Genomic DNA, 23,451 nt, shown 5'->3' with positions numbered 1-23,451 from the left:
CATTTCAGTGCTTGTCGTTCCTGGTTGACGTCACAAACACACCCAGCGTTCGCCCAGGCACTCCCACCGTTTCCCCGGCCACTCCTGCGTTTTTTCCGGAAACGGTAGCGTTTTCAGCCACACGCCCCTGAAACGCCGTGTTTCCGCCCAGTAACACCCATTTCCTGTCAATCACATTACGATCGCCGGAGCGAAGAAAAAGCCGTGAGTAAAAATACTTTCATCATAGTAAAGTTACTTGGCGCAGTCGCAGTGCGAACATTGCGCATGCGTACTAAGCGGATTTTCACTGCGATGCGATGAAAAATACCGAGCGAACAACTCGGAATGAGGGCCAGTATTCCATGTATTACACCATTGTCTGTAATTATCACACCATTATTTCTTACAATATCTGTGCATGTGACACTTTGATGCTTCAATAAAAACATGTTTAAAAATTCCCATTACTGTAAATTAATAATGCCCCCTCCTCACAAACTGTGTAGGCAGGTGTGTACATCTGCATACCATCCCCCAACATTATTCAGGAGATAATCAAGAGAAAAAGAAGTGTGGTCAGGCCAAGTTGGGTTCATGGTCACTACATTTTGGGGTGTACAATGTAAACCAGTGCTATAGCCAGCTCCCAGCATACTGTATCTTTGATTGTGCATCATGGCATGTGAGCACAGCACCTATTCTCTATGGTGATGTCCCCCCTTGGCCCACCTTTACAGATTCCTGCAAGTACAGTAGATACAGGCATGCTGGCTGGTGTGACATAAATGGAGACAGTTGGGAGGTATGCACAGGCCTCACTAGTTACATAACCCCAACTTTTATCTGCTGTATATACCGGAAAACAATAGTCACAGAGTACCAGCATTCTGCGGCAGACATACTACACTGAGGGGGGTGAGTAATAAGACTAATCAATGGTTGTGTCACTTCTGTGGTATGTTATTACTCTCAGACACAACTGCAGCAAAAGACACAAGGAAGGGCGCAATTGCGTACATTCAGGCCCTATGAGAAAGGATCCCGCCCCCCCTCAATAGACCCCCACACACTCATCAGACCGCACCCTCATTAGGGCTGCTTCCATAAATTTCCCGTGCTGGTTTTCCATTCCAATCCGCCCCTGGTTATTACTCATATTACTGAAATGCTGCTCAGATTCCCAGGTAATACATTTATATTGGTGATATTGCTTGACTTGCTTTTCTGTTCAAGACATAGTTATTGTCATGAATGGCTACAGGGGAATAAAAGGTTGTGGAGTGACATAACAGATTAAAAGAAAGAAAATATCCAACAATCTACAAAACACATTATTTCTCGATATAAATATAAATATATATATATATATTAGCCATTAGGATGTCAGTCATGTTCAGAGAAATGTGGCCCAACAGTCTAACAGGCACACTTGCTACATTTCCTTGATTTGCGTAAAAACAAGACAATGAACAGAGGCAAAGTAAAAGGAGAGTTTGAGGCTTTCCATTGCCATAATATGTACACAGCAGGTAATGTCACTCTGGTCTTAGAAAATATCAATTTACTCATTCCAGTATGGCGCTGTTAATACAGGGATGGTCAATCTTGCAAACAGCCATTTTCTCACATTCTGAATCTGTGTTTAAACGCAGTTCTGGGGATGATAAGTCAATGATAAGTCGATGTCACAAATTTACTTTAAATGTCATCCAAATAAAGGCTCAACTTCATTTTCCCGAAGCACGGAATATCATTGGTCATCGATTCTCAAGATGTATGTCAGGTGGAACAGATGTTAAAGATGTGGGCTGACTGATGGAACTGTTGTGAACTCGTGTGCTTGGTGTATTTGTGGCTTTGGTGCTTTTCATTCCCAGTTCCCTCTCCGTCCGTGTGCGCCTGTTACGTAATAGAATAACATATCCATCAAAATACATTTATTACAATAATAAATCATACGTCAAGCAGTTGAACAGAAATACTAAGGGCTAATTGTTTAATATTCTATAACTGACTGATCAAGTAAACAAGGGAGCCAAGAAAATTCAGATGTGATATAACGGCTCCCAGATACAGTAAGCCCTATGCCACTTTGCAAATCATAAGATGTCAGTTGCATCTCTATGCCAAAAGCAGAGTGTATTAAGTTTTGTAAAGAAAGCCAAGGATTTACGCTTCTAGAATTTTAGTTTCCGTTATGATTGGCTCACTTTTACACTTTGAGCTAGGTTTATGGTTTGGAGGACCTTCATTTGGATTGAGGCTTTGGCTCATGTTAACTCTAAGGCAAAAATTTGGGATAGTTTCAGTTGTAGGACTTAGGCAGATCTTAGTTAGAACTGAACTTTTGGGAAAACAATATTTTTTTAATTGAATTAATTACATTTCTTTAACTAAGGAGATCGCTTTGGTCAAGCCATTCACTTGAAAGATATATCTTTATAAAACAAGGGCTACTTTTCTACTACACCGGGGAACAATGTTGTGCCACTTAACTGTTTTCTTGATTTTGTTAAATACGGCAAACAATAATTGTCCAAGCAACAGTAGTGAGCTTTTATTGTCTAGTGCAATCTTATCCACAATATTCAGTTCACTAGTACATACTTGCATCATCGTTCTGTGTGTACTTGGACCTCACTGATCTAATTATTAATTACCTGTTGTACATCTTGAGGCCAACAAGCACCAGTGAAAATATGATAATTACGCCCACTACAATAGCAGCAACTATTGCTCCAGCACCTGAAAGATAAAAGAAAGTAAAGCAAGTGAGCAGTTTAGAGAAGACAAAATATACATGCTGAAATGAATTATACTTTTAAAGGATTGCAACCAAGGGAGTCATTGCTTAGTGAAAAAGGTTTTGTACTTTTGCCTTTGATTAGCCTTACTGAAAGGCTGGTCTACAGATGGTATTGACAAGATGGGCATATATAAAAAACAAACTTGAGGTATGATCTTTCGTTTATATTGTAGTGCATCAATACACATCCACTATAACGCTCTTCATGAAACAAACTTTACACAAGATCAGGAATCCATTTTGTATGAATCAAGTTATAGCCACACGTGTGTAGTTTTTTTTTCCAGTTTTTGAAGCGTTGTTAAAGGCTGACTAGGGTTGTGCCCATTCATATGTGTCCTGTATTCAAGTAGGTGAGGAAAAGACCAACCTGTGGACAATGAACTCATTAGAAGGTTCATGGCAGCAGACAGTATTTTTAGGGAGGAGTGAGAAGATTTCTGCAAGTGTTATGTTATTAAAAGGGAATGGAAGCAGCAAAAAGTGCCAGAGTGAAAGACAGTACAAGCAAAACAATATATCCATGTCAGGCTATTGTCAATGGGAAATGGAAAAATGGTTTTAAAATCTAAAAATAAACAAAGTTCATCCAATGTCTTGAAGATGCCATTTGAATGGAGCACTGCTCACCGCTTGCATAACATAGCTTCAATAGTGGAGAAACGCATATAATACTGACTTGATAACAATTACAGTGACTGAGTCCTAGTGTAGCAAGTCCATATATAAGGGGGTAAATTTACTAGGGTGGGAGTTTTTTTTATAACCAGTGATGTTGCCCATAGCAACCAATCAGATTCTACTTAACATTTATCAAGCTGCTTCTAGAAGATAATAGATAGAATCTGATTGGTTGCTATAGGCAACATCACCAGTTCTAAAAAAAACTCCCACCTTAGTAAATTTACCCCAAGGTGTCTGCTGGAGACATTTATAAAATTTGGTGCGTAGATAATTGTTCATAAAATGGTCTGTAAGCAATATCATCCATTGAGACAATTGTTTTCATTTTCAAAACTGCTAGGAAAATACTGAACAGTTAGTCATATTGGGGGTCATTCCGAGTTGATCGCTCGCTGCTGTTTTTCGCAGCATAGCGGTCAGGAAAAAATCCGTCTGTTCTGCGCATACGTAGGGGCCGCAGGGCGCACGCGCCAAGTACTTTCACACAAAACTAAGCAATTTTACACAGGGGCAAACAACGCTTTTCAGTCGCTCTGCTGATCGGTGAGTGATTGACAGGAAGTGGGTGTTTCTGGGTGGAAACTCAGCATTTTCAGGGAATGTGCTAAAAAACGCAGGCGTGCCAGGTAAAAACGCAGGAGTGGCTGGGGAAACGGGGGAGTGGCTGGACAAACGCAGGGCGTGTTTGTGACGTCAAACCAGGAACTAAACAGACTTCAGTCATCGCAAGATAGCAGTAAGTATCGAGCCACTCTGAAAGTGCATGAAATTTTTTACGCGCAGTTCTGTTAACCTTTCGTTCGCACTTCTGCTAAGCTAAGATACACTCCCAGAGGGCGGCGGCCTAGCGTGTGCACTGCTGCTAAAAGCAGCTAGCGAGCGATCAACTCGGAATGAGGGCCATTGTTTGCTATTAGAGAACCTTTTGACCACCACTTTTAAAAATGTTTTCATAATATTTCATCCGGGCTGGTATTGATATCGCGGTGCACAGGATCCCGGTAGTCAGAATGTCTGCATCGGCATCCTGACTTTCAAAATTCTGACAGATTTTGATATTTTAACCCTAACCCTAACCATTCCCTCCAGCAGCCTAACCCTAACTGCCACCACACCCCCCTCAGCCTAACCCTAACCCTCCCACTAGTGCATAACCCTAACCTTAACCCCAGTACTTACTGTCGGGATTCTGACCATCGGGATGCTGTGGTTGGAATTCGCTATCCTAAGCGCAGGGATATTAACTCATCTCATTTCATCCAAAAGCCACTTCTCTAAGACCCCACATTCTCTCAGCAGGTGCGGGCTCCTCGTGGCTGAGAGAACTTGGGGGTCTATTTACCAAGCCTTGAACGGAGATAAAGCGGTGCATTCAATAAGTGTCTGAAGCTGCCGTCTTGTCGGATAGACGGCAGCTTCTGACAGATTTAGGTCGGAAAGGGTTCCGACCTATTCATTAGGGCCACGTTTTTTCCGACAAGTCAGGAAATCCGACTTGTCGGAAGCCTGACAGAATACACGTGGATCGGCGGCTTCAGCCGCCGAGCCGTGTGTATTGTCAGAAGGACGGCCAAACTGATGCTTTTAAATAATCGGGAATAGTGAGAATGGCCATCTGAAATGAGGAGTCCGTGATTTCCATAGAACATTCCTGGCAGCTTTACCATTGTATACTTACTAGTGTTCCTATTGCTCTTAGCACCAATAAATCAACTACTAAGCAGGTGGAGTCTAACCTAGCCAAAACTGACTAATTACTCATTACAGCTTGAAGGAAGTCTTTCACATAAGTCTGGGAAGTTTTTTTTTTTTTAACCTATGTAAATTTACGAAACTAAAAGTCACTTTGATAACAAAAGAAATATTGTGCCAAATGCACAATTAATAATGATACTCACTCTGATAAAGAATCTGTTCCTGTGACTTTGTCGTTGTATTTACTGAAGATAGTGTTGTATTCAGAAATTGAGATGTCGTTGCCATGACAACTGTGTAGGGAAGAAAGTAGAGATAACCTTGAAATAATGTAATTTGTAGGCAGTGGCAAATAGCACACTTCTTCCTTCTGACAACAGGATCATAAGGCTATTTATTTATTAGTAACATAAAGGTCTGAAAAAAACATCTACTAAACGAAATGTAACATCTGCATGTGTTGTTGTTATTAGCAAGTATACGGCTTCTTACAATACTATAAACCTAATATCAGTCAAACATTCATCTGTCATTAAATACAAAATATAATGTCCTCTAAAAACCTGACATTTACCTAATCTAATCTAATGATACTACTAAACAACCATGTCACTTGAATACCTGAACTTCATTATTAGTGGCAGATTCAATTGCGGGAGAGAAATGTAAAAAAAACCCCGCAGTACAGGGATTTTCCACAGCCTCTGGGTTTTGGTATTCAATTAGGGGACTGATAATGAGATGCAGTGATTTCTATATACTGTAAATCAATGCGTCTTCTTTCATGTACCTCCAGAGCAAGTCAGATATTTCATAAAAGTGTTATTTTTAGGAATAATCATCAGGACATGCTCTGGCACCCACCCTGAGGACTAATTAAGCAGTTGGAAGTTTCCAGTTAGCTTAATTAGTCAGTAATCAAACAGCGTCGGAAGCTGGGTCTTCTACAGGAGCTGTGAGTATGTAAGGTGTGTGAGTGTTTGCAAGTGCTTATGAGTGTGTGTGAGTGTGTAAGTATGTGTGTGTGTGCGTGAGTGTGTGTGACCATCCTTGTATGTGTGTGACCCCCTAGTAGGCGGCCACTGGGAAAACTACATCTCCCAGCAGCCATTGCAACTGCCCAGCAGACCCAAAGCTGCCCAGCATCTTCATCCCCATTCAGAAGATGGAGGGGAGACCACCAGGAGCCACAGAGACCACCGGAGACCCCTGGAGAGGTGAATACCTTTTTTCAAGTTTTCAGCACTGGAAACCCAACGCACATTTTTTTTTAAATTAGATACCGCAGGTATCGGGAACACGCATATCTGCGGTAATCCAAAATTGGGCGCGAAGTAAGCAAGGTCATGGGACCTGATGTATATGAGGACACATCTTGTATGCTCCATATGAAAAATGGGGACACATATACGCTCTTTTCATGATCCACTCAAACCATGCCCAGAACTGCCCAAGTACATTTAGAACCACCCAAACCAAGACAATATACTTGCAAGACCACACCCTAACATGTGCGTATTGGCAGACATGCTCTAGTGGAGTGTATATAGCATATATCACTACTGAACCCATCACAGAGTGAGGTCTAGTAATGCCTCCTTTTTAATGACCCCGCTATCTCTGCCATCTGCAGTATATGTGCTATTCTGTCCAAATTCAATAATGCTGGGATTGCAACACATAGCCAGAGAACAATAGTTATTTAGCCACCAGAGGTGGCAGGTGCTTCAGGGTAAAACAACCAGAAAGTGCTTGTAGAAACTAATTAGAAATGGCATAGGAATTATATACTGTATGCTAATATTTTTCAATTCAACGCCTATAAAAAATATGTGTGAGGCTGTGATCGCACAATAACATTTTCCACTAGGGGGGGCTATATATTTAACATGGATATAAAGGGCTCATAGGCTATTATTTTATATTTTGTCATGTTACCTTACCTTTATTTAGCAACTTAACTTACACATCAGAGTTTAAGTGACAGTTTTAGTGAGGTGCAGTGAAAAAATGCCCTGTGTGGATTGGCGGACTCATACAAACCATACTTATAGTATCTACTCATGCAAAATGTCCGGGAGAATGCAGAATTTTGTGAGAGTCCCCGGAAGAGTAGGTGGTCCTCCCACATCCCACTCACCTCCTAATGAATGGGAGGGATGGGAGCATAATGCTGCGATTTGTGGTTCCAAGAGGAGGGGTCAGAGCAAATATGAAGCAATTTTATGAGATTTGACGCATGAATCCCGGCATCACGCCCCCACCATCCACCCCCCTCTTGGAGTAACTAAAAGTAGGCAAGTTTTTCACACCGTTTTAAACATGAGGTAGAGGATTAGGTGTTGTTATCTATTACTTCCTTGTTATGTATTTGTTCTCTTCCACCCTGTGGGTTGTTTCAGTCTGAGTGTGGTGTCATATAAACAAGCAACCTCTCACAGATGAATCAGCCAGAACACAAATCTATTCTTAACACTGAACAATATTATTTTACCTCAATGATTCATCTCTGAAAACTTCAACTTCTGGGTTTAATGGTCCACAAAATGACAGATAATGACAGTGTTTTACAGCTATATTAGGTGACTTACAAAACGGGCGATTAGTCATTTTGTTCAAAAAGTAGGTAATATTAAGATATGACCAAACTGTACAATGGGAGAAAAAAAAACACTATACAAATCTATGGACCATCAATATACTGTTGATCAATATAGGGCTGTACAAATGAAGGATGTGCATTTAGTAAGTGTGCACAAAATAATTTAGCATGTGTGCACAGAACACTAGTTTTGGATCTACTTTTGTCCCGCTGTATTTGCCCTGTGCTCAGTTTTCCTCTCCTGTTCTGTCATGTCTCGGACAGAGAAAGCAGCCCCAATGGTCACTGCACATGTCTGAGACATGACAGCCATCCTAATCGCGATAAACTAGAGAACTACTGAAAAGATTTTGATAGTGTTTTCACTGAAATGTTCCTTGAGATCCTCTGAGCAACACAGGCTATGAATCATCTCGTTATTTATGAATAAATTAGCTAATTAAAAAAAGTTGGATTGAGCAGATGAGGGAGCTGAGAGGAGTTGACCGGGAGAGCAGCAGGGAGACGGGGGAGAGCAGGAACCCAGCGGCTACAGCAGCGTAGCAGGGAGCAGGAACCCAGCGGCTACAGCAGCGTAGCAGGAGGATGGGGCACCGCCGCCGCTCATGGCAGTGTCCACCCGGCTCCAGCAAGCGGGACCAAGGCCTATGAATGCATAGGCCTTGGTGCCCCCCTGTCATTTAGGAGAATTTTTTTTATGAAAGTGCAGCAACACAATGTGCAAAGGCATGCACTGGTACTCATGGCAGCATCCACCCGGCTCCAGCAAGCGGGACCTCGCTTGCTGAAGCCGGGTGGACACTGCAATGAGCGGTAGCGGTGCCCCATCCTCCTGCTACGCTGCTGTAGCCGCTGGGTTCCTGCTCCCTGCTGTAGCCGCTGGGTTCCTGCTCCCTGCTGTAGCTGCTGGGTTCCTGCTCTCCCCCATCTCCAGCTCTCAGCTTCCAATAACTGCCAGTCACGACAGTGTGAATCCGACTTTTTTAAAAGTCGGATTGAGGTTGTCGGAAACAGGGCCAAAATCTGTCGGATTGTCGGAAAATTCTGGGGTCTATTGGAACCCCTTCCAACCTAAAAAAGTCTAAAACTGCAGTCTTTCCGACAGACGGCAGCATTCGACTGCAACTGAATATACCCTATATTCAATAAACCTGATGTAAGCCCTGTTTACGAATAGAAAATTAAAATTTTCGTTTTTTTCCGTTCCTATTTCATTTACAGATGGAGCCTTGCTCATCTAGCCTTTTCTGCTATGCCTAGGTGCACGAAGGTTTATTAGCATAAGCCTTTGATCTATTGTTCTCAGCTGCAATACAATACAGAGAGAACAATACAACAGGGAATTAAGTTATTACAGCAGGGGATTAAGTTCGACTGCCCTGGCTCAGTTAATCCTATTAAAGGGATAGATGAGCAGGGCTCCATCTGTATGTTAAAAAATATAATTTTTTCCTCAAGTAACATTAATTTAGAATGTTTGATTTTATATACGTTTTTTAACACATTTCAGCGATGTGAGCACTCCCCCCAACTCCCCCGTGGGACTCTGCCAGCCGAAGGTGGGACAGCGAAACAGTCCCAAGAAAACAGGATTGTCCCGCTAAATGCGGGACAGTGGGGAGGTATGCAACATGTGCAGAGAGAGTTAGATTTGGGTGTGGTGAGTTCAAACTGAAATCTAAATTGCAGTGTAAAAATACAGCAGCCAGTATTTACCCTGCACAGAAACAAAGTAACCCACCAAAGTCTAACTCTCTCTGCCCCCCAGTAGCGGATCTTGCCACGGGCAAGCAGTACTTTTGCCCGGGGCGCCGCCTTCCGGAGGGCGCAGGGCGCCCTCCGGAGGGCGCCGCACCAGGGCAAGATCCGCTGCTGGTGTGTGCCCCCTGCTGCCCGCTGCCCGCTGCCCCCGGCCGCTACCGCTGGGAAGGGAAACTAGACGCGTACGCGTCTAGTTTCCCTTCCTGGAGAGGTCCTTTACTGTGCGGTGCGCGATGACGTCATCGCGCACCGCACAGCAAAGGTCCTCTCCATGAAGGGAACTAGACGCTACGCATCTAGTTTCCCTTCGTGGAGAGGACCTTTGCTGTGCGGTGCGCGATGACGTCATCGCGCACCGCACATCAATTCAGCTGTACAGGGGGCGTAAATGACCACGCCCCCTGTACAAAGCCACGCCCCCTAAAGCCGCCCGGGGCGCCACAAGCCCCGGAGCCGGCCCTGCTGCCCCCCCTGCAGTGCACATGGTTTTGCCCAAATGCTAACAAATTTGCTGCTCTGAATTAGGCTCCTGGTTTTGCCCATTAGGGAAAGATTTTGCTTTTGTGATCCATGCTGAATAAGGTCCTTAGGGGGGTATGTACTTAGCAGTGATAAAAGTAGAGAAATGAACCAGTGGAGAAGTTGCCCATGGCAACCAATCAGCATTGACGTAGCATTTATAATTTGCATACTATAAACATATACAGAGCAGCTGATTGGTAGCCATGGGGCAACTTCTCCACTGGCTCACTTCTCCACTTTTATCACTGCTTAGTACATGTCCCCCTTAATGTGTTTTGAATTCTATGTATTAGGAGGGTTTAAGAGTATGGAAACTTTTATTCATTGTTGCTGTCAATTGCTGTGACAACATGAGCAATGGTGCTGCTCCTTCACAGGCTTTTGTTGCATATCGGTAGGTGATCACAGGCAATTCAAAACAATCAGAGGGTCCTTTAGCAACAGCCAAGATTAACGTATAGTTAAGCTGTGAGAGAAAACCAAGTAAAATGTAGAACCCATAGGGTTTTGCCTTCATTAAATATTTTCTCCAAATCACTTCCAGAATTAATATGATATATAATGCACAGGATCCGGTCTCTAGGTCCACAGTAACTAGGCCGACCACTATTGGTCGGCAGTAACTAGGTCGACAGGTCAAAAGGTCGACATAAGTTTTTCACAATTTTTTTCTTTTTTTTTAACCTTTTCATACTCAACGATCCACGTGGACTACAATTGGGAACGGTAACCTGTGCCGAGCGCAGCAAGGCACCTTACCCGAAGCATGGCGAGCGGACACGGTGCACCAATTGGGCTTCCCAGTCACTCTACAAGGAAAACAACACCAAAAAACAAAAACTCATGTCGACCTTTTGACCTGTCGGCCTAGACCATCTCGACTTAGAGACCTTGTCGACCTAGTTACTGTCGACCAATAGTGGTCGACCTAGACACTGTCGACCTAGTTACTATATACCTTCCATACCACACCCATAATGCACAGCAAGGTTGTCTGTTCCAGGAGTTTTAATGAGCTATAGTTCTTCGGGAGAGAGCCCTTGAAAGCATAATGTGCTACTTGCAGGTCAATAATGCATTGCTGGCTCTCGATACCATACAATGAGTCTCTGTATACAACACACACACTGGTAAAGGAACAGAGGTCATAAAACACTTCATGTGTGAGTTTTTCTTGTGCAAACATGGATTAATGTTATTACATCCAATAAATAATACACAATTTCCTCAATGTCTACTTTAAATCTCATATTACATAGTCTCCTGGCTACCAACTTTATATAGGTTAAAAAAAAAATTCTACTTACACTCACTTCCTATTTGTGCGGATGCTTAGGTACTATATTGCCTTTACATAAATGTTGTCACTAAAATTACTTAAATTGTGTATATTCAATCATTATCTAGTGTTATTACTGTAGTTTACTGACACCTTTATGTGAGCATTTCACTAAATAATAAACATGTAAATGACTTGACTTCCATGGCTTATTAATCATACTACTATATCAGCGGTTATATGCCAACTCGCTGAAGCTCAGTATTTGTATAAATGTCAAGGTATAATGTTACATGTCTTGCAGTTTTTACTAATTGTATTTAAAAGAACATACGAAAATAGGTTTATCATTTTTTATAACTTAATGAAAATTTGCACAAAAAAAAATAAAAAAAAATAGAACAGATAGAATTGATCATCTTTTGTAAAATGGCAAAATACCTTTTTTGTCATACCATACTCACGCGATAGGCATGCACACAAAGCCAACAATCACAGCAGCCAAAAAGGCACTGGTCAGATCAATTCAAATAACAGAACATACTTAAGCAACACATCTTAATGCACATGCATACAGATATCACATATTAATAAAGCACAAAATTCCAAAGGGTGGATATTACAAGTCTAAATCTTTTATCCAGAGACCATGGGGTATATTTACTAAAGTGTGGAGATGTTGCATGTAGCAACCAATCAGATTCTGGCTATATTAATTTCTAGAAGGTACTAGACAAATGATACGTGAATCTGACTAAATGCTATGGGCAACATTTCATTTCCCCTTCTAAAAACCCGCACCTAAGTAAATATACCCATTATCTAGAAATCTGCAAATTTGGAGATAAAGTCATACACATTAACATTATTTCTAAATGCATCCTGCGGACAATGGGATGGCCACTGCTGAGCGACTTATAGGGTTCTAGAACACGGAGGTTAGCTTGTGGGGAATTGTTATGCGAGATGTACTAAATTACGCATCAGCCATACACTTCTGGGGGCTACTGTATATAGTTTTATCCATACGTATATCTGTTAGACATACTGTACCTTTAGATTGTACTGAATTTCTCAAGGCTGCCCTGGGATTTCTATATCAGCTGGTCCAATGTGTTCTGGAAAATGTGCTGGATTTTTGATTGACTGTTTTTACACTTTTTATAAATGTAATGTATTTGCTTTCCCTGTCCAATGCAGTCGAGAGCTGGGTGCAACCCTCAGTTTCATAAGTCCCAACCTCCTCCACCTTGGGTGACGGTTTGGAAACCGTAGCACATACTATATGAATTATGAAAGCTGTAACTTCTATAACCTTGGAGTCAGAAGTAAGTAAAGGGTTGCGATGGAGAAGACATTGGGCCTGATTCAGAGGTGGACAGAGTGCAGCTCGGTGGTGGGTCTTTGCTGGCAGTGGACCTGAGAGCATATGCAAATGCTGCATATGGCGTCTTCTGCAAAAAGATGCCCACTGCCGGCTTCTCAGATCCGAAGACACAGCATCCGATCAACAGCACCAGCATCTCAGCAACCCTAAGACTGCTCAGCATGTCTGACACAACTAAGCTGTTGAGGCCAGTGAAGTTGCGCCCGTAGACTGGATTCAGTGCTTTCAACAATGCTCACTGTCGATGCCCCCAAACACCTGCAGGCTGTAAATCAGGCTGCGACTAACAGGACACTGCGACCAAAGCTGCAGCACATATGCACTGCGGTTCTTGCGCATGTGCGGTACATAAAACAATAGTCAGTTGCTGAATCAGGCCCAATGCCAGTAGAGTGAGTACAGCCGCTCTTCATATTGTACATTACTAGACTTCTACAGGGAAATAGTTTTACTTATGGGCATCCTGCTGGTATTACTGATACTAATGACAATCTTATAGAGAATTACCGCTACTAAAGATTAAAATAATGGTACACATGACCTTTTTCATGTGCATCTTAATGGTGTTAATGCCACTAATGGAAATCATAATGGGCATTTGTTTTATTGATGGGCATCTCAGTGGGCATTAAGTGATAATAATAGTAATTTTAGTGGGAAGTCACGACATCACAGGGGGTGGTTGCAACTTCCCTGCACTCATGTTACTAATGGGCATCTTACCAAGCTTTGCTAGTGCGAGGGATTTGATAAATTTCACCCACAATGTTTACAAAGATCCAAGTTTTTATTGAAAAACAAAAATGAACACACAATAGGATTCTGAATGAACAACATCATTAGATGAAATATGATTTTAAAAAAAAGTTCCCCGGAGGCAACACCCCCTCCTCTAGGAATGTAGTTATGATCCCAGAGGTCAGCATACCGACGCCGGGATCCCGGCCGCTAGAATGCTGGCAAGGGGCCGAAGGCTGTTCCCACTGATAGGTGTCCACGACACTCATAGAGTGGGAATAGAACCTGTGGCAAGCGCAGCGAGCCACCGAGCCCAAAAGAAGCTTCGTTGTGCTCATCCCCCTGCCAAAATTCTGGCGGGCAGGTTCCCGGCATCGGTATGCTGACTGCCGGGATCGTGTTACATGCCCCTCCAGAAGGCTGGGTTCACCGTGGGAAACATTTTGTTCAGCCTATCTGGGTTCTAGTATCAGCGAACAGAGATCCAACACATGTCTATATTGAGAGCCAGAAGATGTTCTCAAAACCATGATATAGAAGAGGGAATCATGCCTCAGACTCAATGAAGTGTCTAATCCAACTACTGTAGGTGTTAGTTGGGTCCTGCAAACCCTTCTCACGCAATCCATTTCCAAACTCACACAGATTTTCTAGATGGAATTTGCGGGTTTTTGTGCTCCGCCCTCTGAACAGGTGAAAAGGTAGGGAAAATCGTTATTTTAAGCTAAATTTGTCAGAACACAATGCAGAACCTCTAGTATTGAATAATTATACACTTGGAGGGGTTTAAATAGAATAACTTGGCCAATAAATGCATGTCAGTTTTCAGGTACATTTATCTAAAAAGCTCAATAATGGGTTAAATTATGTGGGACAGGCTGTGGATGCGTTGTATTGACAGGAAAGGAGTTTTTTGAACTTTCAGATGAGACGTAAAACTTTTTACACAATTACTATACAAACATTTTTCTGAATCCCAAGATACTGCAAAGACTTTAACCACTTGCCTGGCACGATCGCATCAGACGCAACCACATCGGCAAGTGCTTTATCTGACCTGGTCGCACAGGATGTGACCAATCAGATAAACAATGTTTTCAGCTGCAGGGAAAAGACACTTCCCTCTGCTACTGCACAAAGAGGGACCGGAAGGTACCTTTGCCTTCCCGCATCCTCCCTCAGTGTTTGCTGTGCTGCCAATCATTTCTGATCAGTCAGCACAGCAGGACCCCCCCCCCCCACACACACAGTGGCATTTAAAATGGTTGCAATGTTTCAGATGGTAGTGATGTTCCGATGGTGACAGACAATGTTCCATTGTTTTGGGGTTTGTTCTTTTACAACAATAATTTTTTTACATTTTTTTATTTAAATAAAATTACTTTCGATAACATTAAATCATTGGCGTTTCTGTCATGGGTGCAGTGTGTGCGGTGCACATGGGCCCCTGGGTCCAGGGAGGGCTCACACCACACATACTGCACCCACTTTGTTGTAATATTGGCCTTTCCGGAGTCCTGTGACTGGCGCTGCAGCCGCTGCTAAACATCTCACCAAAAATTACCACTGCGCAATGCGCATGCGCAGTACGAAATTTGTCTCCAGACCATGGCGAGCGACATGTTTCCGGAGACCTGCGCATGGAGAGGAGGGGGCCCACCCCGAGTCTGCACACAGGCCCCCTGTGCTCTTAAAACGCTCCTGCATTAAATACATGTTCTTCACTTTAAAAAAAAACAACAACAACAAAAATACAATTTCTGAGCGGTTTTTTTTGGGGGGGGGGGGGGGGGGAATTCAGTTAAGTGGTTAATATATGATGAAAAACACCTGATGGCTATGATTTTTTTGACCAGTAATAAAAACTGTAAAAGTCATCCATTTGACAACTTTTAAAAACCTCCAATACTTTCCTTATGGCCACTAACAGCCTTTTATATGGCCCTGCTATCTCAGTTGTCATTCTTTGGGGTCTGGGATGGTTTCCCCACTTTTTCATGCTCTTTTTCCAGGCTGCAGTTTGTAGAAAAGTTGTACAAGCAGGCAGCGACTACCGCAAATTAGCATTTTTGATTGGATCTTGCATTTCATAGGCGCGCATAAATTATGTGATGTGAGTTTTATGAAACAAACTCACTTTCGCAAACTCTCACTTTTTTCACCTGTATATTAGATCTTGCTGTTCATTGTCACCTGTATATCAGATCTTGCTGTTCATCGTCACCTGTATGTTTGATCTTGCTGTTCATTGTCACCTGTATATTAGATCTTGCTGTTCATTGTCACCTGTATATTAGATCTTGCTGTTCATCGTCACCTGTATATTTGATCTTGCTGTTCATTGTCACCTGTATATTAGATCTTGCTGTTCATTGTCACCTGTATATTAGATCTTGCTGTTCATCGTCACCTGTATATTAGATCTTGCTGTTCATTGTCACCGGTATATTAGATCTTGCTGTTCATCGTCACCTGTATATTAGATCTTGCTGGCCGAACATTTAACATAGCACTTATTTCTAGCTATTGTTGTGTTTGTGGACTATAATCACTGACATGATATATTGTTCTTGAAGTTATGACTGGCATATAACGCCTTGCAATTATTATCACTGTTCTAATAAACAATGACATGTAATATAGCTAGTATATTGGAGCTTGCTCTGCGTTACCACTTACCTATTTCATAGTTCAAGTAATTATCCATATTGTATAGGTTTACTAGATTTAAGGTTTAGCTGCATTCAGAAATTATTTTCCAAATTTTTTTTTCTTCAAATAGGATTTCTATTTTAAAAATGACCTGATAACTACGGGAAACAATTTTGCCTCTATTTGAAAGATTACCTATTCTTAATTATCTAAATGGATGGTTCAAAAGCTTATATGTGTATTATTTGTATGCTTCCAGTTCTCATCTGCCCGTTTCTCCATTTTGTGTCCACCCATATCCCATATAAATGATGATGAACTTGTGCAAGCAGGACCCTCTACCCACCGTCTTTCCTATATAATTATGCAAATTTCACACTGTAATACTAGTCTATACTTGTGTAATATATTGTCATTTGTATTCCCTGCCTCTCTCCCCCCCATTTATACCCACTGCGTTAACGACACACCAGAGCTGACTCTAGAACTTCTTTTGGCAATTATGATCAGACCCACAGAGGAAACAGGAACTATTTATAAGTGATCTGGTTTACATTCTGTGTGCACAAAGACCTTTTCTCTACACTTTGTATTCAAGTTCACTGGACATTTTGAACTTACAAATTGAACTTGGACAGGTAGCTATGAAAGCCTGCAGAAAATACATCAACAAGGTTTTAGAAAGTAATAGAACCCTCACATTCACTACTGATTACAGATAATGACTAATTTCCAGTTGCAGATTTTACCTGTGAACTGCAGGACTGAAACCCCCCTAGGTAAAATCCGCCACCCAGACCAGTGTCAGTGAAGCGCTGCACTGACTTCACTGTGACATGCAGTGGCTTCCTATTAGAAGTCCTGCCAGTCAGTCACAGACACTACAGGCAGTCCCATTGGGAGGTGTTTCCTCCCTCTGGGACTGCCAGACCGTGCTGCGATTAGCAGAGAATTGGCTTACTGTAGGAAGTCACTCCCTGCTTCGTCAGTCCTAGACAGACTTCTATGGACTGCAGCCGATGCAGACCATAAAAGCCAGGGAATTGAGCATGTGCAGTCCGGTTGCCGCTGGAGGGCATGCGCAGGCCTAGCACATACGGAATCCATTGCATGGGTGCCGGGACCCGGGCAGAGGGGCTGACTATCTCCTTTCCGTCCAGGCACGGGTGGCTGCAGTCCTACTACCACCATAGGAGACACCGCTGCTAATAAAACTTTTTTATTTACATTGTTGTAAAAATGGGGCTGATTCAGTATTAAACACAGTCTCGATTCGGTTGCAATTGATCAATGTTTTCGTGACTTCACATGCACCTAAGACACAATGCGCATGTCTTACGATAGTGATGTGACTCTGGCCACAGTGCAGCCTGTTCATTTCGGGACAGTAGCGGGAAGCAATCCTGAAAATAGGGGCATATCGCCCTGTTTTCTGGTCGTGCAGAAGCCAGTGGCTGCTTCTCAGTTTTACTGGTCCCAGCAGTGTAGTTTTGCCAGACTTCCTGTGCAATCTGATGGATACTTGGAGGTCAGCTGCTGTGACAGGCGATTATGATGTTGACCCAATGCTGCATCTTCAGCAGTTTAGAGAAGCCAGAAGTGGGGGTCTTTGCTATATGTTGTTCTTTGCGAAACAATTAACCCTTAATGATGCATAGAAGCCATACTTGCCTACTTTCGAAAAAGCATTTAAGGGAGATTGTGAGTGTGCTGTTAAAGTGGACGTGTACTGCTCCACCAGAGCACTGGTGTTCAGTAAGATCTATTGTACTTGTTGATGAAAAGACACGGATACATTTCAGGGCTTATTCATGTATTGTGTTCTACTCAGATGTGGTTCCATATAAGTGGCCACAAGAAACCTTAAATAAAAATACATGTAGCAATCACTGGGGTAGATGTATGATGCATCGATATGGGGGAAAGTAGTATCAGTGCACGTTATGTGCACTGATACCGCTTCTCCCCATGTATTACAGCGGTGGTGCGTGCTGAATGACAGGTGTGCTATGCGCCCCTTCTGTATGGATGCTGCTATCTAAAAGATAGCTCGCCGATATGCAGGACAATGTATGAACGGTCAATTGCACTGACTGTTCCGATATCTGCAGCTATTGATTTTGATAGCTTCAGGCATCATTGCCCATCCTTGTCTGTGACAGCTGCCGGCTCCGGGCTGCAAGTGAGTTCCAGCGAGAGTAGCAAGATCTCGCACATGAGCCATGGAGCCGGCTGAAGGGGAGGGGGGAGACACAGCACATCAGCACTAAGGGCGGGATGTATTGAAGCCCGAGTTCAGCGCCAGTACAGTATGCCGGGAAGAACTCGGATGTTTTTTTAAGTGACAATCATTACAAAGTTAAACCATGCCTTGTAAATGATTGTCCCTTTTAAAAAACGCCCGAGTTCAGACGGAATCCCGAACTTCATTACATCTCGCCCTAAGTTCTTACATCTCGTTGACGTACCATCCTGCTTCACCTTGGTAACGAGGCAAAGCAGGAAGAGCTATAGCGGCACAATATGTGCGCTATAGTACATCTACCCCAATATGCCCTATAACCAATGCAAGGAAATGGCAATGATGATAATACACTCTATTTTTATTTTAAGATTTTAGATTTTTTCCTATTTTATACTAAATAAGTCAAACTTTTAATTCTCATGAAGAGACTACATGAAAAACTTTAGCACTTTAAACTCTGGCTATTTATCAGGATACATGTTTATTCCCATGATGAAGTGAGCCATTGTTTCTGCGCAGTACACACTCTACCCAGTGTGTGTGACTAGGGCATATCTCAGTGCTATGCTATGCAAGATCTGTTTGCATTTGCACACTTAGGATTCATCATGTGATTATTAAGGATGCAGAATTTGCTGAATTATGAAACGTCAGAAGACCGCAAGACTCATAACATTTAGTCAGATTGCGCTGTACCAAGGCAAGTGAAATACGTGCCTTTAATAATATTGGAGGAGAGGGGGTAGTTTACAGAACTTTCCTGCAACTAGTGGTGAAGTCCAAAAATTTTAATTCTCCAGAAATTACTCAAGATTTATGAACTTAGCAGACAGTAATTAGCTTTACAGCTCGACTCAATATAGGGATAAGTACTAGCTGGATGTACTGTAGACTCAGGAAATCTTTCTACTGTACTACAATGTAGTTTATACGGTCATATGTTTTCTATTACACATAAAACTAGTATTTTATTTAATCTTTATGTGCATCTTTGTTCATTAACACTAGCTTACGTTCCACTGGATGCCCCAGGGCTCTGTTGTGCAAAAACACCTGCTTCGTTTTCATTCAGTATACATAAATATATAAAATATGTTGTTAAAACATATATTTGCTAGTATGGAAGGCTAACAGCACAATTGTTCCTTCTTGACTGCAAATCGAGTATTAATTGCTGCTTTATTGGGTCCTTCACTTTCCTGTTTATGATCTACAGTATATGTTGCTTCTTTATGTTTGTTTTTTGCTGATGGTACCGACTACTACTTATGGGTGTATGCCGGCGGCCGGGCTCCCGGCGACCAGCATACCGGCGCCGGAATCCCGACCGCCGGCATACCGACAGCGTGGCGACCGCAAATGAGCCCCTTGCGGGCTCGCTGCGCTCGCCATGCTGTGGGCACGGTGGCGCGCGTATTCTCTCTCCAGGGAGGTCGTGGACCCCCAAGATAGAGATAAAGTGTCGGTATGCAGGCTGTCGGTATGCAGGCGCCGGTATACTGTGCGCCCGGATCCCGATAGCCGGCAACCTGAAGACCACCCCTACTTATATCCAGCTACAGAACTTTATAGACCAGGGAGACCATCAACTAGCTGGAGATGAGTACTGGCACTATTTTAATAGAAAAAAACACTGCTTGGAACTCTAATCAAATCCAAACTTCCTATCAATAAAATATATAATTTTAGGCACAAAAGGCACTGGTTGACTCATATTAATATATATATATATATATATATATATATATATATATACATACATACATACACACACACACACACACACACACACATATATATACACACATATACAACAACAAAAGACATTATGACATCTTTCCCCAAAGGCAGAAAATGACTTGTCGCAGATGTTTTGCTGAAGCTCTGTAATATGCAAATGTTTAAAATTCTCCTGCTGAACATTGTGTTACTGATATGTTGTTGTTTTATGCAATTTCTTTTAAATATATATATATACACTGCTCAAAAAAATAAAGGGAACACTTAAACAACACATCCTAGATCAGAATGAATGAAATATTCTTATTAAATACTTTGTTCTTTACATAGTTGAATGTGCTGACAACAAAATCACACAAAAATGATCAATGGAAATCAAATTTATTAACCTATGGAGGTCTGGATTTGGAGACACCCTCAAAATTAAAGTGAAAAAACACACCACAGGCTGATCCAACTTTGATGTAATGTCCTTAAAACAAGTCAAAATGAGGCTCAGTAGTGTGTGTGGCCTCCACGTGCCTGTATGACCTCCCTACAAACCACACAAGTGGCTCAGGTAGTGCAGCTCATCCAGGATTACACATCAATGTGAGCTGTGGCAAGAAGGTTTGCTGTGTCTGTCAGCGTAGTTTCCAGAGCATGGAGGCGCTACCAGGAGACAGGCCAGTACATCAGGAGACGTGGAGGAGGCCGTAGGAGGGCAACAACCCAGCAGCAGGACCACTACCTCCGCCTTTGTGCAAGGAGGAACAGGAGGAGCACTGCCAGAGCCCTGCAAAATGACCTTCAGCAAGCCACAAATGTGCATGTGTCTACTCAAACGATCAGAAACGGACTCCATGAGTGTGGTATGAGGGCCCGACGTCCACAGGTGGGGGTTGTGCTTACAGCCCAACACCGTGCAGGACGTTTGACATTTGCCAGAGAACACCAAGATTGGCAAATTCGCCACTGGCACCCTGTGCTCTTCGCAGATGAAAGCAGGTTCTCACTGAGCACATGTGACAGACGTGACAGAGTCTGGAGACACCAAGGAGAACGTTCTGCTGCCTGCAACATCCTCCAGCATGACCGGTTTGGCAGTGGGTCAGTAATGGTGTGGGGTGGCATTTCTTTGGGGGGCCGCACAGCCCTCCATGTGCTCACCAGAGGTAGCCTGACTGCCATTAGACCTCAGACCCCTTGTGAGACTATATGCTGGTGCGGTTGGCCCTGGGTTCCTCCTAATGCAAGACAATGCTAGACCTCATGTGGCTGGAGTGTGTCAGCAGTTCCAGCAAGACGAAGGCATTGATGCTATGGACTGGCCCGCCCGTTCCCCAGACCTGAATCCAATTGAGCACATCTGGGACATCGTGTCTCGCTCCATCCACCAATGCCACGTTGCACCACAGACTGTCCAGGAGTTGGCGGATGCTTTAGTCCAGGTCTTGGAGGAGATCCCTCAGGAAACCATCCACCACCTCATCAGGAGCATGCCCAGGCGTTGTAGGGAGGTCATACAGGCACGTGGAGGCCACACACACTACTGAGCCTCATTTTTACTTGTTTTAAGGACATGACATCAAAGTTGGATCAGCCTGTAGTGTGTTTTTCCACTTTAATTTTGAGGGTGACTCCAAATCCAGACCTCCATGGGTTAATAAATTTGATTTCCATTGATCATTTTTGTGTGATTTCTCTAACGTCCTAGTGGATGCTGGGGACTCCGAAAGGACCATGGGGAATAGCGGCTCCGCAGGAGACTGGGCACAAAGTAAAAGCTTTAGGACTAGCTGGTGTGCACTGGCTCCTCCCCCTATGACCCTCCTCCAAGCCTCAGTTAAGATTTTGTGCCCGAACGAGAAGGGTGCAATCTAGGTGGCTCTCCTGAGCTGCTTAGAGTAAAAGTTTAAATAGGTTTTTTATTTTCAGTGAGACCTGCTGGCAACAGGCTCACTGCATAGAGGGACTAAGGGGAGAAGAAGCGAACTCACCTGCGTGCAGAGTGGATTGGGCTTCTTAGGCTACTGGACATTAGCTCCAGAGGGACGATCACAGGCCCAGCCATGGATGGGTCCCGGAGCCGCGCCGCCGGCCCCCTTACAGATGCTGAAGCAAGAAGAGGTCCATAAATCGGCGGCAGAAGACTTTCCTGTCTTCATAAGGTAGCGCACAGCACTGCAGCTGTGCGCCATTGCTCTCAGCACACTTCACACTTCGGTCACTGAGGGTGCAGGGCGCTGGGGGGGGGCGCCCTGGGAAGCAATGAATTTACCTTATTTGGCAAAAAATACATCACATATAGCTCCTGGGCTATATGGATGTATTTAACCCCTGCCAGTTTTCCAGAAAAAAGCGGGAGAAGAGCCCGCCGTGAAGGGGGCGGGGCCTATCTCCTCAGCACACAGCGCCATTTTTCCCACACAGCTCCGCTGGTAGGAAGGCTCCCAGAATCTCCCCTGCATCCTGCAACTACAGAAACAGGGTAAAAAAGAGAGGGGGGCACTTATTTGGCAAAATAACAGATATAAGCAGCTATAAGGGATAGACACTTATTGTAAGGTTGTCCCTATACATATATAGCGCTCTGGTGTGTGCTGGCAAACTCTCCCTCTGTCTCCCCAAGGGGCTAAGTGGGTCCTGTCCTCTATCAGAGCATTCCCTGTGTGTGTGCTGGGTGTCGGTACGTGTGTGTCGACATGTATGAGGAGGAAAATGATGTGGAGGCGGAGCAATTGCCTATAATGGTGATGTCACCCCCTAGGGAGTCGACACCTGAATGGATGGCCGTAATTAAGGAATTACGTGACAGTGTCAGCACGTTACAGAAAACTGTTGACGACATGAGACAGCCGGCAGCTCAGTTAGTGCCTGTCCAGGCGTCTCAAACACCATCAGGGGCTATTAAACGCCCGTTACCTCAGTGGGTCGACACGGACCCAGACACAGACACTGACTCCAGTGTCGACGGTGAAGAAACAAACGTATTTTCCAGTAGGGCCACACGTTACATGATCACGGCAATGAAGGAGGTTTTGCACATCTCTGATACTGCAAGTACCACAAAAAGGGGTATTATGTGGGGTGTGAAAAAACTACCCGTAGTTTTTCCTGAATCAGATGAATTGAATGAAGTGTGTGATGAAGCGTGGGTTACCTCCGACAAAAAACTGCTAATTTCTAAAAAATTATTGGCACTATATCCCTTCCCACCAGAGGTTAGGGCTCGTTGGGAAACACCCCCTAGGGTGGATAAGGCGCTCACACGCTTATCAAAACAAGTGGCGTTACCGTCTCCAGAAACGGCCGCCCTTAAGGAGCCAGCAGATAGGAGGCTGGAAAATATCCTTAAAAGTATATACACACATACTGG

The 23,451-nt window shown here is 43.4% G+C and overlaps 1 protein-coding gene across 1 annotated transcript in view; it reads right to left on the bottom strand.

Moving 5' to 3' along the window:
• Positions 1-338: 338 nt before the first annotated feature.
• Positions 339-23,451, bottom strand: part of NCMAP (non-compact myelin associated protein) — a 118,610-nt gene continuing 95,497 nt past the window's right edge. The window contains exons 2-4 of the mRNA XM_063957183.1: positions 5,371-5,460; positions 2,643-2,727; positions 339-1,881 (exon numbers count right to left, since the gene is read on the bottom strand). Coding sequence (XP_063813253.1) covers positions 1,740-1,881; positions 2,643-2,727; positions 5,371-5,455 — 312 coding nt within the window. The 5' untranslated portion in view covers positions 5,456-5,460 and the 3' untranslated portion in view covers positions 339-1,739. The remainder of the gene's footprint in view (positions 1,882-2,642; positions 2,728-5,370; positions 5,461-23,451) is intronic.

This window comes from Pseudophryne corroboree, chromosome 2 (assembly GCF_028390025.1).
Source record: "Pseudophryne corroboree isolate aPseCor3 chromosome 2, aPseCor3.hap2, whole genome shotgun sequence".
In the NCBI taxonomy this organism is placed as follows: Eukaryota; Metazoa; Chordata; class Amphibia; order Anura; family Myobatrachidae; genus Pseudophryne; species Pseudophryne corroboree.
Note: the sequence above shows the minus strand (reverse complement) of the source record. Positions and strands in the feature narration are given on the sequence as shown.